A 26,702-nucleotide genomic window follows, 5' to 3' on the forward strand; every position below is an offset into this window, starting at 1 on the left:
TGCAATTGAAAAAAAAAAAAAAAAGCCGGGATCGGCGGCGGCAGTTCAGCGGCAGGTCCTTCGCTCCTAAAGCGAGTGAGGGACCTGCCGCCCCCAAATTGCCGCAGGTGCCGCCCCTCTCCCTTGGCCGCCCCAAGCACCTGCTTGTTAAGCTGGTGCCTGGAGCCGGCCCTGTCCTGGCCACAGATTTACTGGGGCCCTTGATGTGATCCTTTTTGGACTTGAACAAAGCACGTGAGCTTTGTTCTGATGGTGTTTTAATGCCACCAGAACCCTCAACAGAATAACTGCTGTATATGATGCAGTTTGTTACTCTGGTGATGAGGCACATGTAAGTACCTCGGAGGACAGGTGGGTAGGGTGACCAGATGTCCTGATTTTATAGGGACAGTCCCAATTTTGGGGTCTTTTTCTTATATAGGCTCCTATTACCCCCCACCACCTGTCCCGATTTTTCACACTTGCTGTCTGGTCACCCTACAGGTGGGTTATGTGTGGTGAGGTTCAGGGAAAAAAGGCAGTTTAACATTCCAAGTATTGCTGTCCTCTTTTCTACAGTGAGACGCTTATGTTCTCCACTCCTCCTCCAGAGAAGTGCATTTTTATTCAGAATAATTTTGACTTCCTAGGGCTTCAATGAAAGGGCAACCAGACCTGTGGGAGGTGACATTTAGGATGAAAGCCATTATCAGATAATGATGTCCACACTGTCTTAAGGAAAAGCTGGTTTAACAGGGCACTGGGCCTGCTCAACATCAACACCACCTTTGCGATTTTGAATGAAGGCTCAACATGGCCCATAATCCAGTGCCCCATTATACAGGGCTGTCTTCCTTTTTAATCTGGTAGCACTCTGTGTGAACTCTGCCTCAGAGAAACATGGATTGACCTTGATAACAACAATGGATGTTCTTTAAGAGCAACCTCCTACTGTTAAGGTGCTCAGGGTCCTATAATTCATTAGCACTTGGCTCTAAGACCCCCATAACTTTGTAATCTGTTTATTTTGTTTAGAGAATGGCCCCTGTCTAGGATTCAGAAAGCCCAAGCAGCCTTACCAATGGTTGTCGTATAAAGAGGTGAGGTTATCATGAATCTTTCTTTCACCAAAGAATCCTTATCCTTACTGTCTAAACGTAGCTGTTTTTAAAAGAAACCTCCTAGTGCTATCCTGGGGGGGGTGGGGGAGGGGAGGGTTATGATCATGTATTATTTTACCACTTTCAATTACCTGCTAGTTTTCATTTGAGCCAGGATCCTCCCAGATGCTGCACACCTTTTGGCAGCTGCTATAAGCACTCTTCACTTCCATTGAGCTGTCTCAGCACTTAGCAGGATTGGGAGCTTAGTGTTGACTACTAGTAGTACTGATTTACAGAGCATCTTTCGCAAGCCAAAGCTTTGGGGAATTACAAACCCTGGGTTGAATCCTGATGGCTTCACTCGTGGAAGTAGTTCCACTGATTTCAGTGGGCATACTCATGTGCAAGGTGTACAAATTTGATCAAATGTGATTACTTTGCCTCACTCACCACTGAAATGCAGCCACTTCTGGGCGGGGAGGCCATGTAATAGCACCAAAGCATTATGCACACTGAAATAAATAAACTACTGATTAGCTCTAAGACCAGAAATAAAGAGCAACATAACAATTTCACGTGATTGGGGAGTTTTAAGTAAGCAGAATTTAATTGCTCGGGTTGGAATTTAGCAAGGGCACTAAGGTGAATGCCAAAAGTGTCATGAATTCTTTAATGGCTACAGGCTACCGGAGTCTGTTTTATGTGTTATCCAACAAACTAATATTAGAGCCCACCACTGTAGATTAGGTTTCATTTGTGTCTGCTGCTTACATTCCTCTCTCTTATCCATTTTTCTCCCACTTCTAGGTCTCTGAAAGAGCAGAAGCTTTAGGATCAGGGTTACTCCAACAGGGATGTAAACCATCAGCAAGTCAGTTTATTGGGGTCTTTGCACAAAACCGTCCAGAGGTGAGATGTTGCTGTAACCTCATGCAGTGTTAACAATATTCTTGAGTTTTGATCTCACTTTAAATTTTAATCTCATTAAGTGTTTTAATCACTCCCTTTCCCTTACCCCTTTTCTCTTTGTAAAATCTCCTTCCAGTGGATCATTTCTGAGCTGGCTTGTTATACCTATTCTATGGTGGTGGTCCCCCTGTATGACACATTAGGCCATGGAGCCATTCGTTACATTATCAACACAGGTAAAAATAGACATGCATAAATATCATTGAGGTTCTCAGAAAATCATTCTTGTTATGCAGAATGACTGATTTCTCTTCTGCTTTCCTAAAGGCAGATGCTTTGGCTCAGTGAATCGTTTTAGCTGGAAGTAACCTTAGCTGGGTTATATAGTATATCTCTATGTATCATGGGAGGACCGGCTTTATTATTCTGAAATTATCCCTAATGGATAAGCTTTGTATATTTCCAGCCAGGCATCGTCTTGTAGCTTGTTCTACTGCTGAACTGAGTGTAGTGTTTATAAGTTTTCCCGAATATGTAATACATTTTCCCTGCAACATTAGCCCATTATTGCTTATTTTGTTCCAATGACAAGTGCTAACAATTAATCTATCATTTAGTAAACCTCACTTTATGCATGTATTTTACTTTGAACATTATGGGTCTTGAGCCTTAACATTGCACCTGTCTTACTGGGATTTCTGCCTGGCAGGGTAAATTCTATTATGTAATAGACTTCCCATAAAAAAATGAGACTCTCTCCCTACAAATTTTAAGGTTCTAGGGTCCCAATCCTGCAAAGCACTTAAGCACATGCTTAACTTTAAGCATCGGAGCCGATGGGACAGCTTAAAGTTAAGCCCCTTCTTCAAACTTTGCAAGATCAGGGCTTAGGACCGTAAGAGTAAAATCTAAAGATTTTGTCTTGTGCCGAAAAGCCGAACACAAGGCTGTACGGTTGTTTTGCAGGGACTGGTCTGAGCTGTACTAATGCAAAAGCAGGGCAGATTTTTAGTAGCATCTAACTTTACATGCCATATGAAAATGAGAATCCTGAACACACACTGCTTTCTCAGAAAGGAGGTTTCTTTGTTCTAAAGTCACTTTCCTCGAGACTTCTGGAGACTCGGTTGATGTATATTTTTAAAGAATGGGCCAGATCCTCAGTGGGTGCAAACTGTCAATTTACAATTAACTGCGGACACAAGTTGAGGATGTATTTATTCCTTTTTTTAAATGTCCTTTCTCTTTTTATGCCCTTTCTTTCTACTGCATCTTACATGTTGCACAGATGGCCAATTCCAATTGAGGACAGCAAGAGCTTTTTTTATTGACTTCAGTGGGACCAGGGTTTGGCCCAGTGTGCATTTCAACTTGGCTCAAGGAGAGCTTTGCTGTGATCTCTGTGGCTGCAGGATAGCTCAGGATCATAACAGCAACCAGCCACTGACAAGATCATTCCAGGGAGGAGAATTATCTCAGTGCTACTAGCTGTTCCTTTTATCATTTTGGCTTTGAGTTTCTAACAACCACTTCATACCATTCAGGTTTATTTTTTTTCTGCAGTTTTCGTATTTTTAATTGAATCCTAAAATAATTGTAGCTGTCGGTCTGATGCGCGTTGTGCTGCAAACAAATATTTGCCTTACTATTCATTCAATTTCAGATACATTAGTGTGCTCTGTTCAGTGTTGATTTACGGTGACTAGGGTTAAATACTAAAATGTACTTGTTTCCTAAAAGAAAATATATATTATATTCCAAGATCTAATGGTATAAATATAAAATGACTGTCGAAGACTGATTAGCAGAGATTCACAGAGAGTACTGTGAAGCTGCAGCTAGTTTTAAATTTAAGTTAAAAAATTATTTTGTTTTTGTTTTTTAGCTGATATTTCCACTGTAATCTGTGACAAACCAGAAAAAGCCAGAATCCTCCTGGATCATGTAGAGAAAAGAGAAACGCCAGGCTTAAAGTCTATTATTCTGATGGACCCTTTTGAGAAGGACCTAAAGGAAAGAGGGAAAAGATGTGGTGTTCACGTCCAATCCATGCAGGAAGTAGAGGTGAAGTTCCTATCCCTCTTGTTTAATGTTAGACTCAGAAATAATCAGCTCAGATATTATTGGATGAAATCCAGGAGATGGATATTCAGTTAAAGCAAGAAGCTGCTTCTCATGGATAAAGTTACATTATTATTAGTAGGCACATTGGTCAGCTATTTTTTCTCTTTTATGCTCAATTCTTCTGTTTTATGTATTTTTCTCAGAGGTTTTACTGGAACTAAACTTTGTTTTAAACTGGATCCTGTAGAGATGTCAGGGCAGGATTTTCCTGTTCTTCTTTCTCTTCCTTTCTGTCTCCAGCTTCCTCGGTCATTTGCAGTTTATTAACAAGCACGTTAATCTGCATATGTTAGAATGGAAATGATTTTGTTAATATTCTTTCAGGCTTGTGGCCGTGAGAGTCAGCATGTCCCTGTGGTGAGTCCAATCATTTTTTTTCTCCAACCTTTAATCGCATGTAGTTACTTTAAACAAACTTCACAAATGAAAGAGAATAATTTGCCAGAGTGTGCACAAAGCCTGAACTGTGTTTGTGTGTTCATTAAATGTAGCGTCTGGTATATTTCTCAGTAGGAGGTGACTGACAATGAAGGATCCTAAAGATGCTCCATTATCTTCCACTAATGGTCTGAGTGTGGATCTCATTTGCTGAGATGTATGTTATTTGCTTCATAAATTATATGCCCTGAATCCTTAAATGGAATTTCAGAACATAAACCCAAGGAAGGAACGATAGAGGATGAGATTCTACAGTGTTCTTTAAAGAGCTTTGTGAATGCTAAGTGTAAGAATAAGTAGGACAAATTAAACCAACCATCTTCAAAAAACTGCTAAACAAAATTCCTGACTTTAGAATAGATTTCAAACTACATCAATTTAATAGTGTCTTTTATGAAAGGCAAATGAGCTACAATTCAACAAAAAGGCAGCATAAAAACAATGTAATAATAATTAATGGCTCCAGTTAAGACATCTCGATTGCCAGTCAGAAAAAACAGGAAACATCTCAGACTAGATTCCTGTAGGTTCATCTGGGTCCACAGACAAACCCAATCCCTAACCCTAGTTTGAGAGCTCCGTCCATCCCCGATTCTAATCCTTGTTCACATCTGCTAACTGATCCCATCCTTACCTCTTGCCCCAGCCTGCTAACCAGCATGAATCCTAACTCAAACCCTAATCATAATATGGACCCACCTACTATCCCAGGGGTCGGCAATCTTCGGCACGCGGCCCATCAGGGTAATCCGCTGGCGGGCCACAAGACATTTTGTTTGTGTCGACCACCCGCAGGCACGGCCCCCCGCAACTCCCAGTGGTTGCGGTTCGCCGTTTCCAGCCAGCGGGAGCCGCAGGAAGCGGCAGCCAGCATGTCCCTGTGGCCCGCAGCTCCCTGCAGCTCCCATTATGATGTTATTTCATAAGAATCTCCATTTTCCTTTTTTAAAAAAAGCAAATTTTAGCCTTTCTGATTGCAGAGAAAAGCTTGAAAACATGTCCTGAGTGTATCGTCAAGGTTTAAACCCCAGCAGCAAATAAAAACCACACTCTTTTTAAAATTATAATCCCAGGATTTTTAAACCCAATCTCAGGATTTTTGGAGCCTGACTTTACACAAATGAGGTTCAAACGCTGGCCTGGGCTGGATATATGGGCACAGATGAGGGTTCTAGTCAGAACCAGCACATGGACCCAGATGACAATTAGGAGTAGGGCAGCACAGGGCTCTGAGTAGGACTGGGCGTGATGGGAATGGGAGGGCAGGCTATAATAGTCGAGGCCTGCGGGGAGGCCCAGGCTAGGGCTGGGCCTGCCAGGGGGCCCTGGGCTAAAGTTAGGCAGCACAGTCTAACTATCCAAGTACAGTCTCTTGTTATGTACTCAGCCTGCTATCCAGTGCTCCTGCCCTTGCTACCACGGCTATGTTGCTATCTTTAGTGAGCTACCTTGATCCAAGCTTGTTTGGGGCTAGTAGTCTGGTTGGATATTATGGTTGGGCCTTCTTGCTTTCCCTAGGCAGGGCTAGGGATGGTGTGTGGTAATGGCTTCTGACCAGAGTTAGGCTTGAGGTTGGTTGACATTCTGTTTTTAGAGTTTGCGCCTTTTGGCCATCCTGGCTTTTGGTGGTTATAGGTGCTGAGGTTGAGACATTTGGTGTTGGGTTCCGGCGATGATAGGGTTGAGATGTGTTGGCCAGCAAAATCTACCTTTGGCTCTGAGGCTTGTTTGTTAGTTTTGGTTAGGTAGGGTGCATCCCAGTTGGCTAGTTTGGAATAAGTTTAGTATTGGGGCCGGGTGGCTGCCTCAGGCTAAATTTGTGGCTGGAAATGAATACTCTAGGTTCATTTGAAAAGCATTTTCTCTTTGGAAAAACCTTTTGTGAGGGAAAAAATTTCAAGCGACTCTACTGTTGACTTCACTGGGTTTGGATTGGACCCTAAGCACCTTTCACTAGAGAAGAGACTATTTATGAGGTGTGCACAATGCAATCCAGCAGTTCCTTGTTAGCATTGCCCCTTTCATTCTTCCACCTGTTTAGAGCTGGACTTGGATTGGTCAATCTGTCATGTTCGTTTACTCCGTTCTAAAGTAAAGAACAGAATTACAGCTGGGGCTGGTATTAGTTTTGTGGTGTTAAAAAAATTGTGATGGACATTAAGGGTCCATACTTTCAATCCTTACTTAGGCAAAACTCCCAGTGGTTTTGCCTGTGTGTACAACAGGACTGTGCCCTGAAATCATTAACTCCGTCTTTGTGGTTTGCATAGGGACATCTCTAAATCTTGTAATTATAAAAGACAAGTTACTGTTATCTGTGAATTGCCTCCTCTCTCTATTTCAGAGGAGACTTGTGATGTATTTGAGGATAAGGGATAACTTTCATTCTTTTATGAGAGTGGCCTTTTACAGCAGAGCCTAGTGGTCAAAACCCACAGCCCTTTATTAGTTATATCCCCTAATCCTTTTATCTTCCTTTTTCTCTTCCTACCTTATTTTGTTCTTGTATGATTCCTGAGCACTCAGTCCTACAAATCAGACTAAGAGCTATTACTCTGATGTAATCTCTAGTAGCAGAACTCCCTTTTATTCACCTCCTGTCCTTGTTTCCAAGACAATCTCCCCACAAGGAAAACATGTCCTGACTGCACTGAAACCCCCTATTTCCCTGATACTACCATTTAAAGTGCTCCGCATACTGTCACTAGCCATGCTAGGAATCAAAGGGCTTTGTTTGTTCTACAGCTGTTTCATTCATGTTGGGGGGAGGGGAGCGTGTTCTCATAGAGTAAAAAGGAGACAGGTCTTGCAAACACTTATACATGTAAATTTCTTTTAGAGGTCTACCCTATTGAACTTGATACACTGTAGGACTGGACCCTAAAACAGCAGTTGCAGAATTACAGAATAGGATTCATGTGCTGACACAAGTCATCTTCATGGTCTTGGTGACACTGTGTCTAATTTTAAACTCCATAGCACGTCAACTCACAGTAAATGTTCCTTAGGAAACAAAACAATAACCAGGAAAGACAAATCACAATAGGTGGCCATGGCACAGTCATGAATTATCTTCTGATCAAGTGGAAGATGACATGTGTCATCCATGCAGAGCCAGCTGTTTGTAGCCTGATTAAATTCTAATATTAAGTCAAATGTATTTAAATGGTAATTAGCAAAGCTTACCCATTGCATATGAGTGGATTCCTCCACTATGTCACCTTTGGAGACTTGTTGGGGTTTCTGTAACTGAAAAATGCACCACGGTACCACCAGTTGGGAGCATTTTGAAAGCTGTTGAATTAGGTATGGTTTTACTACAAATGACTGTGGTACTGCTGGGTGCACTTACTGCCAATTATTCAAAAGAGGCTTGTAATTCTGGGTGTGTTACTTTTTGGTGGCCCAACTTGACACACACAGGGCTTGATATTCATAGCTGCTTAGCACTCACCGATCTTACTGACTTCAATTGCAGATAGCAGCACTTAGCAGTGACAGGTAGGCCCAAGATGTCTCAAACTGGGCTTCCAAAAACTAAGGCACCCAAACATTTAAACATATGAACTACATTGTCAGATTAAGGCTAGATGCATAATAGACAGAAACCTGACTTCCAAATATTTTACACGTAAAAATGCTGAGTTTCATTTCCTACAGTCTTATTATTTGTTACTTGCATGTATTTGGTGCTTGTGAGTATTCGTGAAAATGCCTGTACATTCCAAAATGTCCCTAATTTTTAGAACAAATGAGCATTCAGCCAGAAATTAGAACAATATTTGTTGTTGTTGTTCTTAATAAAAAGTTTATCATCCAGTTAGGGACCAGAAAAAATGCCATGTGACTTAGGGGACCCAACACATGACATGAATAACAAATAGAAAATAGCTGTTTTCAAACAACTCATCATCTATATATTATTAATCCCAAATGTGAGACACTCATGAATAACAAATACAGATGAAGAAAATCAGGATCTGTTAGCAAATGATTTCCTAACCACTAAAGGGGCCAAATGCATAAATATTATCTTAAACAAGTAGTTCAAACAGCTGTCATGCAGAAGCTTGAGGGCTGTGGTTTTCTTTCATTAGGGAATATAGCATATTATAGCATATTATAAGTAGGCAAGGATCTTGCATGATGGACTAGTCACACTAAAGCACACTCCTTTAACACACCTAAACCTAGGGGAAAAGAAGGAAACTAGACCAAATGGACAAACGTACTAGGGGAAGAATTACATGATGTGTTTTTGCAAGCTCCAGGAAAAAAATGAAATGACAGGGTTGAGACATGATTGGTTCAATAAAGAAGTGATCACAAAGGCTAATGATGCTAACCTGTGACTCTCTAATTTTCCTGTTTTCTTTGTGTATTTCTAGCCTCCTCGACCAGAAGATCTGTCGATTGTCTGTTTTACTAGTGGCACTACAGGTAACAGAACAGGCATTTTAATCTTAATGCATTACATTGGACTACCAAAATCACTCTGAATAACGGCTCACCGTGTATAAACACAATCTAGCACTGTCCTATATAGAACAATTATGTTTGTTTTATGTTTATTAAATACACTTGTGTGTGAGAGAGAGATACATACACACATATATAAAGTTATAATCAAATTAAAAACTTAGACTACACTGGTATAAAAATACAAATAATAATTTTTCTGCAACTCCTGAAATAATATATTTTGGCAATATGATTTTGCAAGTATATGAAAATGTTCTGTGTGTGTATCTCTTTTCCTCATTCTTCTGTGTATCTGTTTTCACGTTGGAGTCTGTTTTTGAAGTTTTTTTGTTGAAGAATTACCACTTTTAGGTCTGTTAATCTCCCTGGTCACTCAATAGCAGACCTAAAAGTGGCAATAACAGACCTAAAAGTGGCCTCTCCATGCTCAGAGAGGCTCTCAAAGGTCTCTTATGGGGAAGAATTTGTCCAAAAATTGGCTGCACTTTTGGTTTGTTTGGGATTTTAAAATGTTTAGAAAATCTAGGGACAGTGTTTCCTTTAAAGTTTCATTCTTCTTTACTACTTTCAGCATGTTCTGTTTTTCTAAATAGCCCTTTATTCTGGACAGATAAGGAAAAGAAAACTTGTGGAAAACTCACATAGCCCTTGGGCTAGAGTCAGGCTTTGGGCTATGCTTAGGAGTATGCCTGAAAAACCACAGCTAGGAGGTGAAGTTCACAGCCCATCTTCTGGCTCCCCCTAAACCTAAGATTTCAAACTCTGCAGTCAGAGCTCTTCCAGGGGCATGGTCCTTGTGTTTTAGTACCTACCATCTTATCACCTATGTATCCTCCTCTACTGGAATAAGTCTAGTTTCTTTGCCTGGTTAATCTGCATGAGGGCTTTTGTGGAGGTTGTAGTGACACTCCTGGGCTTTTGCAGCTTTAAGGTGCACCACCCTATGGGGTGGAAAGTGCCTGGCCTGCATTGGGCCCCATATTCATTTATTTTGAATTACCACATTTAGAATTATTTTGAAATGGAGCCAGGGTCAGTAGGTTAAAGCTTTGGAAGTATCTATTATGACTTGAATTCTATAATGAAAATTTGGGTTTGATAACTTGCAAATTTATATTTATTTTTGGCTGTTTATTAGTAAACTCAGGAGTGGATTTTAACTTTTGTATGTGATTCATAGGATCAGACATACAAAATGCCTTAACAGAGGGAAGAGAGAGGTTGACTCTGAGATGTTTGGACTCACCTTCATTTTTTTTTAACTGATTGTCAACACAACTCCTAAATGAGCATGAGGCAATGGTGGTTGCTAAGAGTGGAAATGTACATGAAACATTGTTATGCATCTGTGTGTACTGACTGCTCTGAAAAAACATCCTTCAGTTTTTCAAGTACAGACCAGTGACAGGTTTCCTTGGAAGATTAATCTCCAGCAGAGCCAATTGGATGTTGATGAAGGCTTTCCATGGTTCAGCAGAATTCACCAGGTTTCAGAGTAGCAGCCGTGTTAGTCTGTATCCGCAAAAAGAACAGGAGTACTTGTGGCACCTTTGAGCATAAGCTTTTGTGGGCCCACTTCATCGGATGCATAGAATAGTAAGAAGATATATATATATATACATACATACAGAGAACATGAAAAGGTGGAAGTTGCCATATCAACTCTAAGAGGCTAATTAATTAAGATGAGCTTAATAATAATAATTAAGATGAGCTGCTGATAATAGCTCATCTTAATTAATTAGCCTCTTAGAGTTGGTATGACAACTTCCACCTTTTCATGTTCTCTGTATGTATATATATATATATCTTCTTTCTATATGTTCCATTCTATGCATCCGATCAAGTGGGCTGTAGCCCACGAAAGCTTATGCTCAAATAAATTTGTTAGTCTCTAAGGTGCCACAAGTACTCCTGTTCTTTTTGCAGAATTCACCAGTAACTCATGGATGCTAACTTGGTATAAGCAGCCATTTACAGGCTCAGAAATGACACTGGATGGCATTCGTTCAGTGACGCATTCAGTGACATTGAAAAGATTCCTTTCTTACATATGAGAAGTGTCAGACAAGCTCCTCACTGAAGTGACACCTGAAGACTGTCATGCTCTGGTTATTGATTAACTGCCTGGAATCACTTACCATTGTTGACACTCCTCCATTGTGCATCTATGTCAATGTGCTTGTGCTATTTTGAGGATATTTTGTGCTGTTATCTCTGCGAAGCAAATTCAAGTAGAGGATACTTTAATGATTTAAAAGAAAGGGAAAAACAAGCTATATCACTAATATGCTGCTGTTCCATCCAGGATGGGCTCTGGGGAAGGACTTGTAGCAAAGTGAACTCTGTTCGCCTAGACAGTCTGTCAAATAGTTCCATGTACTAAAAAAGGGTCACACACGCTGTGATCACCATTGTGGCACATGTAGCTAGATCAAAATCAAATCTGCAGCATTGTTTGTTCTGGAATTTTTCTTGATGAGGTTTCTGGTGATGAAAGTTATGAAAACTGGTGCTCTGCTCTGATGTGTTTAGAGTCACAAATGCTGTGGGACACTGAATTCAGCTGTTATTCATATAGAAAAAGGGAGAGGAAGGAAGGGATATATTTTCAGAATTTCCTACTTGCAATCAAATGGTGATGAGTAAGTGTGGGCCCCTTACTGAATGAGGGAGGCAACCTAGTGACAGAGGATGTGGAAAAAGCTAATGTACTCAATGCTTTTTTTGCCTCTGTCTTCACGAACAAGGTCAGCTCCCAGACTGCTGCACTGAGCAGCACAGTATGGGGAGAAGGTGACCAGCCCTCTGTGGAGAAAGAAGTGGTTCGGGACTATTTAGAAAAACTGGATGAGCACAAGTCCATGGGGCCGGATGCGCTGCATCCGAGGGTGCTAAAGGAGTTGGCAGATGTGATTGCAGAGCCATTGGCCATTATCTTTGAAAACTCATGGCGATTGGGGGAGGTCCCGGATGACTGGAAAAAGGCTAATGTAATGCCCATCTTTAAAAAAGGGAAGAAGGAGGATCCGGGGAATTACAGGCCAGTCAGCCTCACCTCAGTCCCTGGAAAAATCATGGAGCAGGTCCTCAAGGAATCAATTCTGAAGCACTTAGAGGAGAGGAAAGTGATCAGGAACAGTCAGCATGGATTCACCAAGGGCAAGTAATGCCTGACTAACCTAATTGCCTTCTATGAGGAGATAACTGACTCTCTGGATGAGGGGAAAGCAGTGGATGTGTTATTCCTTGACTTTAGCAAAGCTTTTGATACAGTCTCCCACAGTATTCTTGCCAGCAAGTTAAAGAAGTATGGGCTGGATGAATGGACTATAAGGTGGATAGAAAGCTGTCTAGATCGTCGGGCTCAACTGGTAGTGATCAACGGCTCCATGTCTAGTTGGCAGCCGGTTTCAAGTGGAGTGCCCCAGGGGTCGGTCCTGGGGCCGGTTTTGTTTAATATCTTCATTAATGATTTGGAGGATGGCGTGGACTGCACTCTCAGCAAGTTTGCAGATGACACTAAACTGGGAGGAGTGGTAGATGTGCTGGAGGGTAGGGATAGGATACAGAGGGACCTAGACAAATTAGAAGATTGGGCCAAAAGAAACCTGATGAAGTTCAACAAGGACAAGTGCAGAGTCCTGCACTTAGGACGGAAGAATCCCATGCACTGTTACAGACTAGGGACCGAATGGCTAGGAAGCAGTTCTGCAGAAAAGGACCTAGGGGTTACAGTGGACGAGAAGCTGGATATGAGTCAACAGTGTGCCCTTGTTGCCAAGAAGGCTAACGGCATTTTGGGCTGTATAAGTAGGGGCATTGCCAGCAGATCGAGGGACGTGATCGTTCCCCTCTATTCGACATTGGTGAGGCCTCATCTGGAGTACTGTGTCCAGTTTTGGGCCCCACACTACAAGAAGGATGTGGAAAAATTGTAAAGAGTCCAGCGGAGGGCAACAAAAATGATTAGGGGACTGGAGCACATGACTTATGAGGAGAGGCTGAGGGAACTGAGATTGTTTAGTCTGCAGAAGAGAAGAATGAGGGGGGATTTGATAGCTGCTTTCAACTACCTGAAAGGGGGTTCCAAAGAGGATGGATCTAGACTGTTCTCAGTGGTACCTGATGACAGAACAAGGAGTAATGGTCTCAAGTTGCAGTTGGGGAAGTTTAGGTTGGATATTAGGAAAAACGTTTTCATTAGGAGGGTGGTGAAGCACTGGAATGGGTTACCTAGGGAGGTGGTGGAATCTCCTTTCTTAGAAGTTTTTAAGGTCAGTCTTGACAAAGCCCTGGCTGGGATGATTTAGTTGGGAATTGGTCCTGCTTTGAGCAGGGGGTTGGACTAGATGACCTCCTGAGGTCCCTTCCAACCCTGATATTCTATGAATCTATGATAATGATGGTTTGAAGAACCCTGGAAGATGTTCTGGATCATCTGAATATGCAATGAAAATCTTCAGAGACCGAATAAATGAATTCAAGTGTTGAAAGAAACTAAGAATCCATCTCGTTTCCCAGGATGTCTGAAGATTTATCGCTGGTTACTGAAAGAAAAACCCTTAATTGATATAGTTGGGGGTATATAATCTAGGATGCATTTCAGTGAGGTAAACAAACTAAGGAAGAATATCCAATCATTGTTTTGAAGAAAAATTCACAGGGGCAGCTTTCTTTTGCTGGTCTGAATGAGAAATGGATGAGTGGACTGGTGCATTCACAAGTTGCTCCTGAAGTCAACTCTGTAGAAGTACTGCTACCCTCTGAATTGTACAGGCTGATTTGAGAATTTTTTTTGGCAAGACTCACAATAAAAGATAAGAAATTTCTTGGTCTCCTGTGCACATCTATTTTTTAGCTTGGCTCACAGAATTCTCTTTTTGTCAACCTGTGGAACTCCTTGCCTGAGGAGGTTGTGAAAGCTAGGACTGTAACAGGGTTTAAAAGAGAACCTCCATGAATTTATCTATTTAAGTCCATTAATGGCTATTAGCCAGATGGGTAAGGAATAGTGTCCCTAGCCTCTGTTTGTCAGAGGGTGGAGATGGATGGCAGGAGAGAGATTATTTGATCATTACTTGTTAGGATCATGCCCTCTGGGGCACCTGGCATTGGCCACTGTCGGTAGACAGGATACTGGATGGACCTTTGGTGTGACCCAGTACGGCCGTTCTTATGTTCTAAAGACATGTTCTAAAATACTCTATATGTTATAAATGTTCTGTTCATTCCAATAAATATGTGCAGTGGCAAATGTTTGTGTTCAGGGTTCACTTAATTAGTCTGAAAGTTGGATGAATTTGGTGTTCATGCAATGAAGGGAGAACTAAGAGAACACGCATTGTGCAGTCTTGCCCATGCGGCTCTGCTAACTGAACTCAACACTCCTGCTGTTCCTGGGCAGTAACTGCTGATAGTGCTGACCTGAGCAGGGTCTTTGTGATCTGAAGCAGTATCCACAGAGGGACTGGCATGGTACCTGCAAAGTTTGTGAACTGAAGAGGAATTGAACCTCAGACCCTAAAAGATAGCCTTCTACATTAACCCCCAAGCCACTGTGACCCCTTCCAAATTCCAGGGGCATGATTAGTTTATCCAGGGGGCAAATTCTGCCTGGACGTACTGTTTGGGCAGGCCCATTGAATTCAGTGGGATTCCACAGGGCATGGTTTGATTCATTATGCACCTGTCATATGACAAACAGCTCCATCTACTTTACATTAAAGAAGGAAGGCTTCTTTGAGAGCCAGTTCCACCCAGCTAGTCCTAGGAACTACAGTACAGTGGCTCAGTCTGATTTTAAAACTAATCTACTTGCCATTTATGGGGGGGGGGGGGGGAATAGGGCCCACTTCTGCCAATTGTTCTCACACTGACTAGCAACTTACTCTGTGACTAGTCCCTTTTAAGAGTGAGGAAGAGGGTTGGTGCTGAGGCAAAGGAAGATATGTCAAGTCCTAGTCACTAGCACTGCAAGGTCAGGAGTCCTTCTACTCCTCCTGACCATGGTCCTGAGAACGGATCGATGCTAGGTATTTTCTATTATTTACATGCTCAGAAGTATTTAATGTGCTGTGCTGACTGTGTTCTATTTGCCCATGGGTAAGAGTGCTGCAGTTTTATCAATGGCCTTGTGGCCATGTGTGTCACCCAGTAATCTCCACACCTCGGTGTATTGAGAGGTGTGAACATCAGAAACATTATTCAAGTGGACATGAAGAAGCCAAAACTCAGAATAAAAAGTCAGTGATGGTAATATCAGTGATCTGGCAAAGAAACCTTCAAGTTAAGTACAATAGTTCTAGAGCTCTTTCTTAGCCAAAATCAAGGTGACTGGTCTCTGTGTTAAATGGTATCTTGAGTAGCTGCAAACAGAGAAGAAAACCTTCAGTTAAAACATGCTATGCTCATTTTACAGTAATACTTTATAAAAAGTTGCACATCATTCTTAAATCCTCTGATTCAATGGCTGATTCACACTATCTGGCCCAGAGAATGGGCAATAAAATCATACTATTGGTCTTCTGTGTGTTTATATTGAAACAGTTAAAATGTCTTTGTATATTTTATTGCATAGAAACAACTCATTTGTGAAAATTGCTATTTTAGAATTCAGGAAGGGACATTGAAAAGAATTTTAACATCTCCAGGTCTTAGAAGCCTTTGAAAATTTACTACAGGGTCTTTTATTAATGCTGTGCTGTTTCTTTTTTCTTTTTCTTTTCAGGGAACCCCAAAGGTGCTATGCTGACTCACAGAAACGTGGTTGCTGATTTTTCGGGCTTTCTGAAAGTGACAGAGGTGAATACCCCGATCTAGAGAGTGTTACCGCATACTGTGACTTTTTCAGTTTGAATTTTTGGCTTATTTCAAATCTATCCAAGATGTGGAAATATGCTCAAGGAGATAAGTGAAATCTCACTCTTGGGGCCCAAGTCATTGAAATGGGAGCAAGGTTAAGCCCTTAGTGGTGAATGACAGTAGGTTTCCCCTACTACAGCACATGCATTTGGGTCCTGCTCCTGCAAGATACTGAATCCTTTTGGGGAGCACCCTCAACTCTCATTAAGTCAATGAGTTGATCTTGCAGTACTGGGTCCCTGGTGAAGGCCAAAGAACCCAGTAAAATTATGACTGGTGTTTAGAACTTAAAAAAATGACTACAAGCTTCCCAGTGATGCCCATACAATAAACCAACCCCCTAGAGAAAATTAATTTCCAACATGTCCATTATTCGTTTGATAGCCATCATTCTGCACACAGTGTATATAAAGTATATGATAGCCTATGCAACATATTTAAAATATTACAAAAATCATTTTATTTATATTAAAACACACCTTGTTACATCCTGTATTTTCAATATGATATATGTGACACTGTGTAACATAATTTTTTTAAAATAGAAAACTGGCCAGTTTTTATATGTGAAGTACATTTAAAACAATGTATAAACATGCATTTGGAGACCATACTTCCTGTATGGGAAACAGCATTGCTGAAGCACAAATTAATCATGTTAATAGACTGCTAATACTTAAGTGATGGAAAAAATCTACTGGTACACAGTGAAAGGACCATTGGCTGAACCATTACAGTTAAAGAAACAATGTACTGATAACACACTCACCTTATCAAAATAAATCTGATATCTATTCCTGGGCCAATGCTGTAAATATTCCTGTTTTCGGGCTTGACTCTGTAAAGGTTCCCTGGTGTAGGTCCCAATCCTGCAAATACTCATGCATGTGAGGAGAGTAATCCCATTGAACTTGTTTAAGTGTCTGCAGGATTGGGGCCTCATTAGTGATCACCATAAAGTGTCAATGGGACAGTTCACAGTAGTAAACACTAAGAGCTTGACCCTGCAAGATGCTGAGCACCCTCAACTTCAAGGGAGTTTGAGGCTACTCAGAATTTTGCAGAATCAAGCCCCAAAAGCCTGATCCAATGTCCATTGCAGGAAATAGGATTTTTTCCATTGATTTCAAAGGGTATTGGCTCAAGACCTAAGACTGCCATTAATAGAGTTGCCAACTTTCTAATCGCACAAAACCAAACACCGTTGCCATGCCCCTGCCTCGCCCCTTCTCTGAGGCCCCACCCCCACTCACTCCATCCCCCCTCCCTCTGTCGCTCGCTTTCCCCCACCCTCACTCTCTTGCTCATTTTTACCAGGCTGGGGTAGGGGATTGGTGTGCAGGAGGGGGCAAGGGCTCCGGCTGGGGGTGCAGACTTTGGGGTGGGGCTAGAAATGAGGGGTTCAGGGTGTGGGAGGGGGCTCCAGGCTGGGGCAGGGGGTTGGGGTGCAGGCTCTGGGGTGAGGGGTATAGCCGAGGGGTTCGGAGTGTGGAAAGGGGCTCCGGGCTGAGGCGGGGGTTGGGATGTGGGAGGGGGTATGGGCTCTGTGCTGGGGGTGCGGGTTCTGGGGTGAGGTCAGAAACGAGGAGTTCAAGTTGCAGGAGGGGGAGCAGCCTCCGAGAGGGAGTTTGGCTGCCGGAGGGGGCTCAGGGCTGGGGCAGGGATGTGGGAGGGGGTGCGGGCTCCAGGATGGAGTTTGGGTGCCGGGAGGGGCTCAAGGCTGGGGCAGGGTTGTGGGAGAGTATGTGGGGTGCGAGCTCTGGGAGGGAGCTCTAGGCTGGAGCAGGGGGTTGGAATGCAGAAGGGGGTGCGGGCTCCGGGCGGCGCTTAGTTTGGGGGGCTCCATAGAAGTGGCAACATCTTCCTCAGCACCTAGAGTTAGGCGCTGCCTTCGCGTGCAGGCACCGCCCCCCGCAGCTCCCATTGGCTGCGGTATAAAAATGAACTGAATTTTTTTTTTCCAAAAAATATTTGTCCAATTGCTGGTTTTGGGGAGAAAAAACAAAGATTTTCATTTTTTGGAAAAAATAGAAAAATATTGCATCAAAGGCACAATATTTCCTTTTTAGCAAAACTGGAAAAATATGACTTTTTCTCCAGTGGTGAGACTGGTTTTTCGCAGTTGTACCTATGGATAAGGAGACCAGTTTGAAGAGACACTTGCAGGTAGACTGGCAGATCTCAGTACCTTAGTCTCCTGTACACAAGAATATTCAGACTGCTATATAAAACTACAGGTGAAACAAGACACTGAAAACACTAAATTCTTATCTCATCTGATCTCAGGAGATGACAGGAAAACATGCCCAAAAGAGAGTCAATCTCAATATTCCTTTCCATGGGAAAGCAACTCAGGGGCTTCTATTATACTCCATTATTTTGACAGATACAGCAGAGTAATGGGAGTGCAAAGTGGATGTGAAATGATACCATTCTGATTGAGCAGGGTTTTAAACCCCCTTTGCACTGGTGTACAAGGTGCAGCGTAATGGATATAATCAAGCCATCAGTTTCTGTAATCACTATAATATGGCTATCCCTACACCTTGGGAAACTCTTTTATGTAGAGAAGTTACTTTTTTTCTTTTTTAGCTTTCCTTCTGATGGATGAAATATGTAAGGCTAAGGGCCTTTGTTAAATTCCAGCCCAATAAGACAAAATAAGAAATCTTAGCAAACCAGGTTTTTTTTTTCTTTTTATAATTTATTCAGCCTCTTTCTTCCCCCACATCTGTCTCTGGAGCACCAATAATGTAGATGCTTAAAATTGGAAGAAACACTAACCAAAAAGAATTAATATTTTGCAGCTCAATAATCCAACATATTATTCTGACTAAAATCAATAATTAACCTCCACAAAAAATCCTGCATCTTTCAACCTAATGGTCTGAATCTACACTTGGATCTGCACAGGTGATTCTTGTGCCTCTGCAGAGCTCCACTGACTTCCGTGGGGATGCACATGGGCCAGAGGGGCCATTTGTTGAATCCAGTTGCAGGATCAGGGTTGTAATTAGGAGGAAAGTACCCATCTCTGTGCAGGATTAAACTTTTGATACAAATTTTCTGCTTAATAAACCCAAATCTTCAAACCTAGACATCATGGCTAGGTGCCAGACTGTTAGCTGTGTTAAGCTCACTCCACACTGGCAGAGTGGCACAAAGCAACTTTAAAGCTGCCCTAATGGAACATCTTGAAGATCCCACCAAGATGGAGGAATGCTGGGCTAGTGTAAAGCTGGGGTGGCCAGCTTTATGCAACCCCCCTGCTAACCCTTGGTTCAGGGGCATGTCAGGGTCGGCTGGATGAAGAAAGAGGTATTCCAGGAGCAAAAGAAAGTTGGAGATAGAACAGAATGTATTCCACCAATCCCCAGCCGGGAGAGCAGCCATGGGGCACCATTCAAACTTACGTTGGAGGCCATTTTGGCCCCTGGCCAGTCCCAGTATTGACAGAGCTCCTCCCTACCTCAGCTGCACTGAGGCTGAGTGCAAGTGTGAGTGTGTACTCAGTGCAGCTGAACACCGTGCCATAATAGTCAAATCCTGAATCTCGGCGCTTGAAATGCCCAGACACCCATTTTGAGGCAAATGCCAATTTGAGTGTGCAAATCTTTATTTGGTCACCTCACTTTAAAAGCCTATGCAGGAAAATTTGGTTCCTCGGTGTCAGCACCTGTTTGCCGTATGAGCTGCAGAGTTTCTTGATAAATACACTCTTGCAGCGGGGAGAGTTCTCCATTGCTCTCTATGTACATCCTTGCGCTCTTTCCTACTCCTGCTAACTTAGCTTCATTGACGTTGTGGCCTAACGCTTCGCTTCGTATGCTGCTCGCTCTCTCTCTCTCTTTCTTGATAATCTTTACTCTTTTGCTCCTCTGGTGCCATTTTTCTTTTTATTGTTTTATGACTCTCTTGTTGTCTTCCTGTCAGTGTTTCTTTCCTTTCTGTCTCCCATGCCCTTCACCTGCAGAAAGTGATCTTTCCGAGACAGGACGATGTGCTCATCTCCTTCCTGCCTCTGGCTCACATGTTTGAAAGAGTTATACAGGTAAGAAACCTGTCTGAACTGACTAGGCCTTGTGGGGCTCCTTGTGTTTTCTTCCAGAGTCAGTGGGCTCCTACTTGTGAGGATGTACACATTTCCTATTTGCCTTTAGCACACATGTTTGAGAGAATGGTACAGGTAAGGTCATGGTGTCTGTGGAAGTCCTGTTTCCACACTAAAAAATAACTAAGTAAAATGGTAAACATGGCAAAATACTCCACAATATACTGTAGAGCTAAAACAGATTGTACTCCAAAAGTGTCATGGGTGCAGCTCCAGGGTGCAGATTCTGATCTCATTTGCACAGGTAAATCTGAGGGAACTCCAATAGCGTCTCTGGAGTGTAACTGAGATCAGAAAATGGCACATGTGCAGAAATAATTATCTTTTTGGGGCAAAAGATATCTATTATTTTTTTGGGGGGGGGGGCAGCTTTTCAAAGTATTATAGGACCAGCAATCATGGTGGTTAAAATAATATTGCATGTATTCTTTATCAACTCCACACTTTTTATGGTGTCAATAAATCAGATTTGCAGAAACTGAAAAGCAGGAAAAACCCCCACAGTGGTGACACATGCAGTCTTCCTGGCAGATCAGTGTATAAAGCACAATAAGTGGAAGCCATCGTCTCTTGGAAATAATGACAAGTAGAAGTACTGACTCATGCTAGCCCATATAAGTGACTTCACTTTCTTTCCAAATAAGGCAGATGAAAACTGCCGGTCTGAAAATCCATGAACTAGAGATTGGCCAGAACTGTGAAGTTTGGATCTGGATTCAGTTCTGACTCAAATTTCCCAAAATTTAGTGGGGGCTTGGAGTCTGTGGTCAGATTTGAGCTGACACCATGTGTTTTTTTTTTTTTAATCAGAATCTGAACCCAAGCTTTCCCAAAGTGTGTGGGGTTTTTTGTTTTTTTTTTGGGTGGGATTTTAGATTTGGAGTTCTGCTTTGGGCCTAACTCTAATAACAGCTATACCAGACTTAAATTACTTTTCGCCATGTTAAGAAACCTGCAGGCTCCTGGGATTACTCTTTAAACCTCAGTATCTCAACTACTTAATTTTTTAAAGTGCTCTCTGTGCATATACAGTGACTATTTTTTTCCATATGGATCTTTAATTATTTAGCCAGGAACCTGCTGCACATGTGAAGTACAGTATGTGGATTTGACAGGGTGATATTTCTTAAACCCACAAGCTTCTATTGATTTAAATTCCTATGGTTTTATAGTCAGTACCTGGAGAGTAAGTATTAACCATGTTGTTGTAGCCGTGCTCGTCTCAGGATGTTAGAGAGACAAGGTGGGTGAGGTAATATCTTTGATTGAACCAAGTTATGCTGATGAGAGACAAGCTTACGCAGAGCTCTTAAATGTGGTGTAGCTGCATAAATCCCAGTAACTCAGTAGGAGTTATATGGCTACTCCCTCATGGCTTTGGAAATGTAAGATTTAAGATGGGGGAAGATTTTTCACAGGTACATAAGAGAGTTAGGTGGTCAACTGCCCATGACTTCCAATGGGAGTTGAGTGCCTGTTCCTTACTGTCCTTTGTGTCCTGAAAATTTCCCCTCCATGCCAACAAAAATTGAGCAATTTCAGAGATAAATAAAACTGGTCACTCACTGATACCTAAATACTGCAGGGCTCTGATATTAGATATTGCATTTTTTGCAATGCCTAAAATGTACAGGGGGAGTTAAGAATTAACTCTCCACACTTGACTCAGAATATCCTTTATTGCTAGCCAGTAATTTCATTTTAAATATGCTCTAAGGCTTTTCACAAAGGAATGCTTCTTTTCACCAAAATAAGAGTGTGCAAATAACCGTGTATATGGTATGTGACACAGACTGGGAGCTCAGATTATTTTTCTCTCTTTGCTCACTACCTGAAACTCCCTCCCCCCCCCGAATGGCTCCACATTGCACCCAGACAAGGAATCTTTTGTAGGCCAGAAGGCTCAAAACTGGCTTAATGCTTGTGTCCCAGGGCTGAGTAGATACCTTCACAGTGCTCCCAGCCTCAGCAACAGTGGAATGCATGTCCATGTGCTGGGAATCACACTTGGATCTCCCATTTGTCATTGGGTTAACAACAGGTACATCCTCTCCTCAAAGGAAATGCATATTGGGTTATAGGATGTTCTAACAGCTGCATGAAGATAGTCTCAGAGAGAGGTGAAAATAAGCTGGTATGCCGTACCGGACTAGACCGGCTTCCCCAGGCTGGCGATTTAAAGGGCCTGGGGCTCCCGGAAGCGGCCCTTTAAATCACCCGCTGCTGGAGCCCTGGGGTAGCGGCAGTGGGGCTCTGATGGTGATTTAAAGGGCCAGGGACTCCTGGCCACCGCTATCGCAGCGGAGCCCCGGGCCCTTTAAATCTCCGCCAGAGCCCCAAGCCCAGGGTAGCGACAGCAGCCGGGAGCCCCTGGGGCTCCGTCGGCGATTTAAAGGGCCCAGGGCTCCGCTGCGGTAGTGACACCTGGAGCCCCAGGACCTTTAAATCGCCCCCTAGCCCCAGGGCTCCCAGCTGCCTCTGCAGCTGGTAGCTCCAGGGGTGATTTAAAGGGCCTGGGGCTCCCAGCCGCCGCTATCGCAGCCAGAGCCCCGGACCCCTTAAATCTTGATTTAAAGTGCCCGGGGATTTGAAGGCCTCGCCTCTTCCGATTTAGACCATGCCTCTTCCGGTTGAGGCCCCACCCCCTGCTCAGGACTCCAGCGTACCGGTAAGTCCTTTAAGTTACTTTCACCCCTTGTCTCAGAAGACATAAAAAGACATGAAGAAACCTCTGTTAACCACAAAAGGGCTAGCATAGAGATTTCATGAGGAATTATAGACGAAAGACTAAATTTTTCCTAGTCCCCACAATCAAAGGTGAGTCTAAAGAAAATGGTGTCCAACAGAACATGGAACATGAACATGGAATCCCAGGCTGGTCACTTCAGTCTTGCCAGAATCCAGTGTAACCCCACAGCCATGCAAAGAGCTATCTCTGAAGTATGCTCCACTGCAAGACAGTTTGCCCCCAGTCTGATACAGTAGTCCTGGAGTGACCATGTAAGAGAACTGTGCAATCTGATTACATGACAACAGATTTAATTGTGGAGTCAGAAAAGTTGCATAATGAGTCATATGGTAAAAATAAAAAAGCAGAAATTAGGAACTTAGGGAGGGAATTTCAAAAGTGGCTTAAGAGCACAAGCCCCATTGAGTTCAGTGGGACTTTGTGTTCCTAGGTTATTCAAGTGCTTTTGAAAATTGCACCTTTCAGCTTTGATTCCTTTTTCTCCCACAAATTGTACTAAATTTTGTTTTCTAAACATGAATGCCAAGTAAAGGATCTATGATCAAAGTCCATACAAAGTCAGTGTGTTTCTACCCAATTTATTAAGTGGTTTAGTTGTTTTTTAAAAAACCCATTAGCCACAATGGTAAATAAAATTTCAGGAATGCGTCTTTAAAACAGGGATGGGGGTGCTTTGCCACAGTGATTAAATGCAAGGAAATAAGTAGTCTGTTTCCCCCCCCACCCATCACAGTCTGTCGTATATTGCCATGGGGGGCGAATTGGATTCTTTCAAGGAGATATCCGTCTCTTATCGGATGATATGAAAGCACTGCGTCCAACCATTTTCCCTGTTGTACCACGATTATTAAATAGAATGTATGATAAGGTAAGTTTCATTTATTCTGTTTGTAGTAATGAAGTCAATAATTGTCTAGTAGTTAACTTAGAGACTTCCCTTAGGTTTGGCCTGTTTCACTAACTTTCTCATAGACTTTTTGCCTCACTGCAAATACATTAGACCAGATCCTTAGCTGGTGTAAATCTGAATAGCCTTTCTGAAGTCAATGGAGTTATATCAGCTTATACCAATTGAGGACCCTGGCCCATTGTGTGTTAAAGTGAATTTCTGTGCATGTAGGTCCTGTTCCTGCTTCCACTACAGTCAGTAGTGACATTCCCAGTGATTTCAGTGGTACAGGATCTGAGGCCAAGAGAAGCATGAATCAAACTGGGATGTGCTAATGCTTTCTCTGCTTTTGAGCCAGTGCTGGAGCTTGGTCCTCACTCACTGCTGGCAGTGACAGGAGAGATATGCTGAGCAGTCTTAAAAGGGCTTAAATATTGAAAGCTCAAGGCTGACTTAGTGGTTAAAAATCCTTCATACTAAGAGAAGGTCATGTGAGAACTCCATGGAAGATATTTAAGAGGATAGCATATTTAGTAGCCATGTTCAGTATGTGTAGAGTATTTATCCTAAAAGTAAGAGAGGGATCTAAAGGCACAAACTACTGATGTAAACTTTCTGCAAGTTCAGGTCTGTTTGGATCTGGTTCCTCATTTATTGAGACAGATACTAGGGGGTACTGATACGGAGAGCCGGTTCGGGTTGCTCTCTTTTAAAACATAGATAAAGATGGCCATCATCACCTCAACAAATAGCAATATTTGTGCTAGCTGCCAAATATTCTAATTCAAGTTGCTCAACCTTAGAACTTTATCATAGTTTCACCTAATGGTGCATATAATAGAAATCATACAGGAAACACTGATCATATAAATGTAGTCAATGCCTCTATTCTCTTGACTTCTCCCCTCTTTTGTCTAAGGGAAAAGTAAGTATATTTCAGAATAGATTGCAACAAAACATAATTTGTACACCTACAACTGTAGCGTAGTGGTCTTAATTATACTGCTAACATAACAGTAACTTCATTGACCTCATTAGAATGGTGTCTGCTTTGCCCAGTGATAAATCTGATCCTAAGCTTTCGTGGGTAAAAAAACCTCACTTCTTCAGATGCATGGAGTGAAATTATATGCACCATTAGGGTATTAGGGCACCATTAGTCTTTAGGGTGCCACCGGACTCCTTGTTGTTTTTGTGGATACAGACTAACACGGCTACCCCCTGAAATCTGATCCTGTGACTGTTATCATAAGGATATTAATACACTCTGTTTTCTTTCTTAGCTGTGTAATCTTTCATGTCATCCTGCATTCTCTTAGATCTTTAGCCAAGCAGATACTCCATTGAAACGTTGGCTTCTGGAATTTGCTGCAAAGCGTAAAAAGGCTGAAGTTCAAAGTGGAATCATTAGAAATGACAGTTTGTGGGATAAACTATTTTTTAATAAAATCCAGGTAAGAACTTGGGGAAAGTGACTGTATAGCTGTTGCTCAAGAAATAATCAGTGAAGTCAGCTTGGCTGATTTAGAAACAGTGGAATTGAAAAAAGGAACCTAGAGAGGAGAGAGCACCATTTTTATTTCTCTTTTAATAGAAACATTTGTTTAATCTGCTTATTTTTGCTATTCACTTTGGGTACTTGGGTGCAATCCATCCCTGTGCTGAGGGTCAGCACAAGGTATAGGCATCACTGAAGTATTGCTTAAGCACTGTTTTATGGATTTAAGGGGGTGCATAACATGAAATCCAAGATGGTGAAGAGGCAGCAGAACACTTTGCTGTTTCATTTAAAACCTCAGGAATCTGAGCAAATTTCTATGTATTATTAGGTATCAGGCATAAGGGCCAAACTCTCTGCTCCACAGGAGTTAAGCCAGCAGAGAATTTCACCCACAAATTTAGCTTTATATTGAAATTCAATACATACTTCATATATCTAAATGTCCTAGGTGGACCACTATAGAACAATGAATAAAATACTGGGCATGAAAGAAGGAATGGCTCAAAAATAGTAGCTAAACTCACACACAAATGGGTTTAACAAACTTATTTTCTTTGGGGCTTCCTGCCTCCTTAATCATCCAGCCTCTCTCAGGTTTACAGGGTCTTGCTCCTGTGAATTTGGTCTATTAATCAAATAAAATTGTGTTTGATGGGGAAGATAAAAAGAGAAAGGGGGGGGGGGAGTATTTTTGCTGAAGACATTTAGGCCTGTTCCAAAGTCCACTGAAAGGTTCCCATTGATTTCAGTAGCTTTTGAATTAGGGCCTTAGTCAGTACATATCCCAAACCATTTTCCCCCCTAGGAAAAAGCATACAAGGCCATAAAGGAAAGCCTGTGCATTTAACATGCAATTGAACAAAAGGGAAAGGATTTGAGGGCCTGTTGGGTGCAATCTGAATGGTCCTGCTATTTGCCACAGAGTCCCTCAGTAAAGCATTCCTAGGTCAACTAAATCACTGATATGCTGTATCACTCCAGCAAGCTCTGGTTAATTACTTTTCTTAATTGGATGACTTATCCAGTGACATGTCACTTTATGTTTAGCCAGCGAAACTGATCGCTCCTTTCATTTGTGAACTGCTTACCCTCAGTCTGCAAAGATAAGAGTTTAAATGATGCAGACTAGGCATGTGTCCTTCACAGATGTAAGGCAAATCTGGCTCTGCATTGATTCAGGATCTGTGACCATGACCTTCTAACCTCAAAGTCTAAAAATTACAAGAAATTCTTTGTCTTCCTTTTTTTGACTTACAGCATCGCTGAAAGGTGACAAAGGGGTTGATGTGATATCATCTACAGATACTTGAAGGACATCAACCTTAAAAAGGAGGCAGAATTGTTTGGGGTTGTTCAGGGAGGAATTACCAAAGCAATGGGATGAAAATGAGCAGGAAAAGAATGGAGGCAGGACATTAGGGTGATGATTTTTTTTTTTTGTCCTAACCATGAAGTCCTATAGAGCCAGATGGATTCATGCCTGCCTCAGGATGGAAAGATGGACTAGATGACTTCTTGGGTCCCTTCCAGCCCTACATTTCTATGATTCCATG

General features: G+C 42.2%; 1 protein-coding gene across 5 annotated transcripts in view; it reads left to right on the plus strand.

The window, feature by feature from the left end:
* ACSL6 (acyl-CoA synthetase long chain family member 6) overlaps positions 1 to 26,702 on the plus strand; it is a 124,462-nt gene that overhangs the window by 82,981 nt on the left and 14,779 nt on the right. For 3 of the 5 annotated variants that reach the window (XM_024213346.3, XM_026659495.2, XM_024213344.3), the window contains exons 4-13: positions 1,015 to 1,079; positions 1,890 to 1,991; positions 2,128 to 2,227; positions 3,877 to 4,055; positions 4,440 to 4,472; positions 8,942 to 8,993; positions 15,766 to 15,839; positions 19,873 to 19,950; positions 23,493 to 23,627; positions 24,968 to 25,102. In XM_024213346.3, coding sequence (XP_024069114.1) covers positions 1,015 to 1,079; positions 1,890 to 1,991; positions 2,128 to 2,227; positions 3,877 to 4,055; positions 4,440 to 4,472; positions 8,942 to 8,993; positions 15,766 to 15,839; positions 19,873 to 19,950; positions 23,493 to 23,627; positions 24,968 to 25,102 — 953 coding nt within the window. Of the gene's footprint in view, positions 1 to 1,014; positions 1,080 to 1,889; positions 1,992 to 2,127; positions 2,228 to 3,876; positions 4,056 to 4,439; positions 4,473 to 8,941; positions 8,994 to 15,765; positions 15,840 to 19,872; positions 19,951 to 20,007; positions 20,086 to 23,492; positions 23,628 to 24,967; positions 25,103 to 26,702 lie in introns of all 5 variants that reach the window. The other 2 variants (XM_024213345.3, XM_024213343.3) reach the window with 1 other exon arrangement.

This window comes from Terrapene carolina, unplaced genomic scaffold (assembly GCF_002925995.2).
Source record: "Terrapene carolina triunguis isolate 2854851 unplaced genomic scaffold, T_m_triunguis-2.0 Scaffold629, whole genome shotgun sequence".
In the NCBI taxonomy this organism is placed as follows: domain Eukaryota; kingdom Metazoa; phylum Chordata; order Testudines; family Emydidae; genus Terrapene; species Terrapene triunguis.